This window comes from Triticum dicoccoides, chromosome 5B (assembly GCF_002162155.2).
Source record: "Triticum dicoccoides isolate Atlit2015 ecotype Zavitan chromosome 5B, WEW_v2.0, whole genome shotgun sequence".
NCBI lineage: Eukaryota > Viridiplantae > Streptophyta > Magnoliopsida > Poales > Poaceae > Triticum > Triticum dicoccoides.
In genome coordinates, this window is record NC_041389.1 from 468,092,915 (window position 1) to 468,098,090 (window position 5,176).

The 5,176-nt window shown below is 49.8% G+C and overlaps 1 protein-coding gene across 1 annotated transcript; it reads right to left on the bottom strand.

The window, feature by feature from the left end:
* Positions 1 to 1,309: 1,309 nt before the first annotated feature.
* LOC119310869 (phenylacetaldehyde reductase-like) lies at positions 1,310 to 3,926 on the bottom strand. Its single transcript, XM_037586487.1, has 6 exons — positions 3,613 to 3,926; positions 3,353 to 3,522; positions 3,034 to 3,219; positions 2,629 to 2,791; positions 1,915 to 2,104; positions 1,310 to 1,801 (listed from the first exon to the last, which is right to left on the bottom strand). Exons 1-6 carry the CDS (start codon positions 3,722 to 3,724, stop codon positions 1,597 to 1,599), a joined length of 1,026 nt encoding a protein of 341 aa, XP_037442384.1. The 5' UTR covers positions 3,725 to 3,926; the 3' UTR covers positions 1,310 to 1,596.
* Between the last annotated feature and the right edge of the window lie 1,250 nt (positions 3,927 to 5,176).

Genomic DNA, 5,176 nt, shown 5'->3' on the forward strand with positions numbered 1-5,176 from the left:
CCTCCCTCCCTCCATCTCTCTCTCTCGCACACGTGACGACGGCGCCCCAACACCGGCCACCTCGTCTTCCTCCTCGCCAAGCCCCCTTCCAGGCCCGGCCCTGAGGGGGGGCAGGGGGGCGGCCGCCCTGGGCCCCCAAAGTGGAGGGGCCCCGCGAGCTCTGCATTAGGCCTCAATTAGCTGCATAAAAAAATGCTATTGGGCCTGCCCTAATTAGTTGCAACTAATAGATGTTGCATTTGATACATCGCCGTAACGCACGCATGGACCTGCGGGGTCCCGAAACTGGAGCGAGGCTCCACGCACGAAGCAGGCGCCGCTTTTTCTCCTCGCGACCAGATCAAGATCATGGCAGATGAATCAGGAGATTGCTCTAGTTCGATGGCTAGATCGCAACAGACACGGCTGCCCGCCAGAGTTGAGCAGCGGGTTGGTGTTGCATTTGTCTGCGAAGGTTAGTGTTGCCGGCCGATCGTTGACTTCCACAGTTCGTATTGTTAACCTTCTGGTTCTGTAGTTTAATGCAGAGTTGATATTCATGTACATGTGGTCTAGATCCCAAAGAACATGGTTCTGGTTTCTGATCGTGGCTGTTATTTTCAGACGAACTGAACAATGACGGCAACAATGGGCTAAATAAGTCTTATTTACTCATTTGCACAATTAGGTATGATAACTGACTTTGTACTTTTGCTATACTGTCGCCTTAATTTTTGATAATATGAAGGTATTTAATGTTTGAACCAACGAAGGAATGTTTTTCACATCATTCACATGGATTTGCTTATCTCTCTTAATTTGTGAGATAATCATACTTGGAGTAACAACCTTACAATTAACATTAGTTAGGCCGTGCTTGGATTCGATGTAATTTAGTACGGAGGTGTATAACTTACATGTGTATTTTACTGGCCGCTAAGCAAATTCCGAACCGAAATGAAACGACGGACCGAGGCTTGTATCTTTTACAAGTGTATTTCAAAGGAAAAACGGTGCTCCAAACAGAGCCTTAGTGTAGAAACTAAACTATACTTTTCAACTCTGCATTTTTATGCAAATTTCTGTTCAGACTATTTATGGACATGCCTTCACCTATCTATCTGATCTTCTGACACATGAACCTATAATTTACTCCAATACTTACAGTAAAGCTTGACACTAAATACAACTTTTTGTATTTCCAAGGAAACCTTGTGATAGTGTTAAGGGCCCCGTGTTTTAGTTTCGCCCCGGGCCCCCGAACTCTCAGGACCGGCCCTGCCCCCTTCCATACCTACAACCTACGAGCTGGACCTGGTAGGATCCCAGATCCTATCATTACTCCTTTATTATCGACAAGAGTAAATGTTCTTAACAACATCTTCATAATCATCCTCGAGACCTCGACACAACACAGCAGAAAATAAGGAGATACGTACAATCCTGAACTGAAAAGTTATCTACGGTAGGCAAAACGAGCAGCTTCACTCTCTGGTCTCCTATCATCTGCCCTTGAGATTGAAAGCACCGACATATCCTTTACTATTTCACATAACATTCAGCAAGTCACAAGCACAATGACTTATGTAGAAAGCACTGGGCACTGCCACCCTGCACTCATCCGTTGGCAGCTTGATAATGACGGAAAATATCAGGAAGGCGGTAGGTCTGTCCCTCCACATCCTGCAGAATTCCCATCCTGCGGTAGCATTCGATGCTGTCCAGGAGCGTCTCCTCCAATGCCCTCGGCGTCCAGCCCAGATTACTCAATTTTGCCGACGAAATCGGCGTGACAGGAGAGTTTTGATGCGTCTCGGCCTTGCTGCAGAAAGCAGAGTGAGAGAGTTATTAAAACCATATAAACAAGCACGAGCGTTCAGGGAAAATGTGTCATTTGATACATACAAGGAACACATGATAAGAGAAGAGACCCACCATTTTACATAGTTGTAGTCAGGGTGCGTCTTCTTTAGCAGCTGCAGCAAAGCCTTTGTGCTAATGTAATTTGGTGCGCAGATATATCTCCCGGATGATTCGGGTTTCTCGTATACCAGAAGCAAAGCATCGGCCACATCACGGACATCGACTATTTGCAACGCCGTGTCATTCAACGCATTAGGACCTCCTGTAATAAAAATTCCAGCGCTCCCAGCCGTCAACAATACATAACAAGTAGATCTCTACCATGCAATTAAGAGGATGAGGTAAAAAATAATTGTGCACAAACAGAAGAAGCAATACAAGACATTATTAAGATCCATAACATCAGTCCAATCATATTTAAGAACCTTCTTCAACAGCACAAATGAGTTTTGTAGTTCTTACATAAGGGCCTGAATTGGAGATTAATGGCATTTTGGAGCACAAGATTATAAAATGGAAATGCCAAAAAAAAAAGATTTGTATGTTGTGGCTTCTCGAATCATGAAGCAATAAAGGGAATTTCTATAGGAATTTTACAGGAATTCAAGAAGAGAGAATATCGAGAGGAATTTTCCATAAGGTTATTCTATAGAACGTCGAAAAAATCCATAACAAATTCCAAGAGAGCCTTGCAAGTGATTACTGCATTTTTTCCATCGAAAGACATGAATTTTTTTGTGAGGTAAATGATAATCCTAGGGCAAAAAGAAAAAAAACCGAGGGCACCTTTTATGACATAGATGAGGAGTTCACTGGTGGTGTTGACAACAGGTTGCAATTGTGGCCCAAAAACAATACAAGGACATAAAGTAACTACATTGAGCTCATTCTTCTCTGCATATTCCCATGCTGCCTCTTCAGCAACAGTTTTAGCAAGACTATACCAGGCCTGCCAACAGAAATTGTAAAGGTTTGAACTCAGTCCTCACATGTCGCAACCATTTTTAGTTGCTGAGTAATTACCAATTAATGATGAAGTGAACTACTAATATGTTAGGAATCAACAAAGAAAATTGACATGTTAAATCTTGATGCAAATAGATTAAAGTATATGCTTAGCCTCCGCGAGTACGTTGCGACTGAATTCCATTGTTCTATCACCTCACAGTTCTAATTTCTAACTTTACTAACCTCCTTCTCCATGCATATTTTTCTGTCGGACCAGCAACTCTCGTCTTTGGGTTTACCCTGAGGCCAGTTGGGGTTAGAATGAACAGCAGCGGTGGATGACACCACCACAACCTTCTGAACCTTCAGAGATGAACAAACTTCAAGAATATTTAGGGTGCCCTTCACGGCAGGCACCATGATTTCTGACTGCAGGGTTATATTTAGCACAGCATTAGTAACAGACTATCAAGAATCTGGATTTTCAAATATTGAGATTTCAACGAGATTCTACAATGCCAGAACTTTTGTGGACCAAGTGAATCGACAGATGTGTACTAGCCTCAGGGTCGACGATCTTGTTTGCGGGCACAGGGGAGGCGACATGGAAGACGCCCTGGCAACCCTCAACGGCGGCGGCGAGCGCGGCGCGGTCGAGCACGTCGGCCTTGAACAAGCTCAGGCTCTCCGCCGCCCCCTCCAGCTGCATCAGATGCGCGTTCTTCTGGTCACCTGAAACGGCACCCCGACATTAACTACCAACCGGCGAAGCAGGCAGCAAGAAGAGAGGAGGAGCGGCCGGATCAGGCGCGCCGTCCATACATGGGTCGCGGACGGTGGCGTGGACGGCGTAGCCCCGGGAGAGGAGCAGCTTGACGAGCCACGAGGCGATGTACCCGCCGCCGCCGGTCACGCACACCCGCGGTGATGCCATCCTCCTCCTCCTCCTCCTCCTCGCTTACGGGCTGGCTCGCAGCTCGCTCGCAGCTCGCTCGGCTTTAACAGTTTCTCCACCCACTCGCCGGCAGACTCCACGGCGCAGATCGACATCCCCTCCCTCTTCCTCTTTATGCCGCGGTAGCTACGCGGGGACACGGCCGCTGACAGAGGCCATCTGCCGCTCAGTCTCCAGTTCCTCGGGCCCTCTCTGTTAATGGTAGATAAATTTTTAGGAGGTTGTTCATCAATGCCAACTGTGTCCTGTTCCCAGAATTATGAAATTGTGTCTATGGTGGAGTACCCCATCGCCTAAGATACATACGGGAGCACCCCAGCCTCCTCAGAGTTTAGCGATTCCTGGCCGTCGGATCTGGTGTTTAGTGCATTTTAGGCCGTCTGATCACGAGATGGAGGGATCTGGCACGTTGGATCAAAACGAACAACTGTAGATCGAAACAGTGTCGAAATCCTGTGCCACCGCGTGTGGTTCGAGTGCCCCGCCAAGGGCAATTTCAGTATTTCACCTGGTTGGAAAAGGGCCATATAGCACTAGGGGTGAGACCGTGAGAGGCTGAAAGCGGATTAGGTCGTTCCCCTTCCCCTCGTGCCCACTCTTCCCTCCTCCCCGCCGCCGCCAGCCATCCTCCCGTCCCACGCCTTTTCCTCCCCACCGCCCCCTTCCTCCCGGAGAAGCAGCAGCCCCCATCCGTCGCCAGCCCAAGCCCGCCACCAAGCAGCGGTTCCCAACGTTGCGGGGCGGTAGGGGGCTCAGCCTCGACCAGCTAACCCTAGCTGCTCCCCCACGCTGCTGCTGTCTCCTTCTCCCGGCCTGCCGGATCCCCGCCGTCCGCTCTCCCGGCGACGGCGGCGGCGTCCTCGCATGAACACAGTAGGAGAAGCGCGGCTCTCCTCTTAGCCCGTCTTAGTTCTCTCTCGCTCTCTCGATCCCCTCTCCAAACCGTAAGTCCGCGCCCGCACGGTGCTTGCTGCACCGCATCCCCCGCCGGTCCTCCTTCTCCTGCGTCGCCCGAAGGGATGCAGCCGCTGCTTGTGTTGTTGCTGCCCCTGCAAGCTCGCGGATGTGCTCCACCCCGTAGGCGTTGCCATCGACTGCAGAAGGTCCATGCCGGGCCCAAACTCGAGGACCGCCGTTTGGGTGGCCCATGGTTTAGCGGCTGCCGTCACGCCGGACCGCCCTCGGCCCTGGCCTAGGGTTTGGTGGGTGAGCTCAGTACCGTCTTCCAGTGGTGGACGAGGAGATCCGACACGAACCACGCACAGGGTGGATCTCAACCTCTGCTGCCTCTGCATGCCCACAGGTATAGCAGATCATCATCCCTGCCAGTGGCGGAGCTTCTCAGGGGCCAACCTGGGCCGTTGCCCCCCAGCCCATGAATTTTTTCTGAAATACCCCTTAGTATTTGGCCCATATCTCAAGCAAAATCAG

Excerpts from the sequence above, each read along its gene's own strand:
- LOC119310869 (XM_037586487.1), bottom strand. The coding sequence starts at position 3,724 with ATGGCATCACCGCGGGTGTGCGTGACCGGCGGCGGCGGGTACATCGCC. Across the intron at positions 2,792-3,033 it reads AAATATGCATGGAGAAGGAG|GCCTGGTATAGTCTTGCTAA; the intron begins GTTAGTAAAGTT and ends TTCTGTTGGCAG. Across the intron at positions 1,802-1,914 it reads GACTACAACTATGTAAAATG|CAAGGCCGAGACGCATCAAA; the intron begins GTGGGTCTCTTC and ends TGCTTTCTGCAG.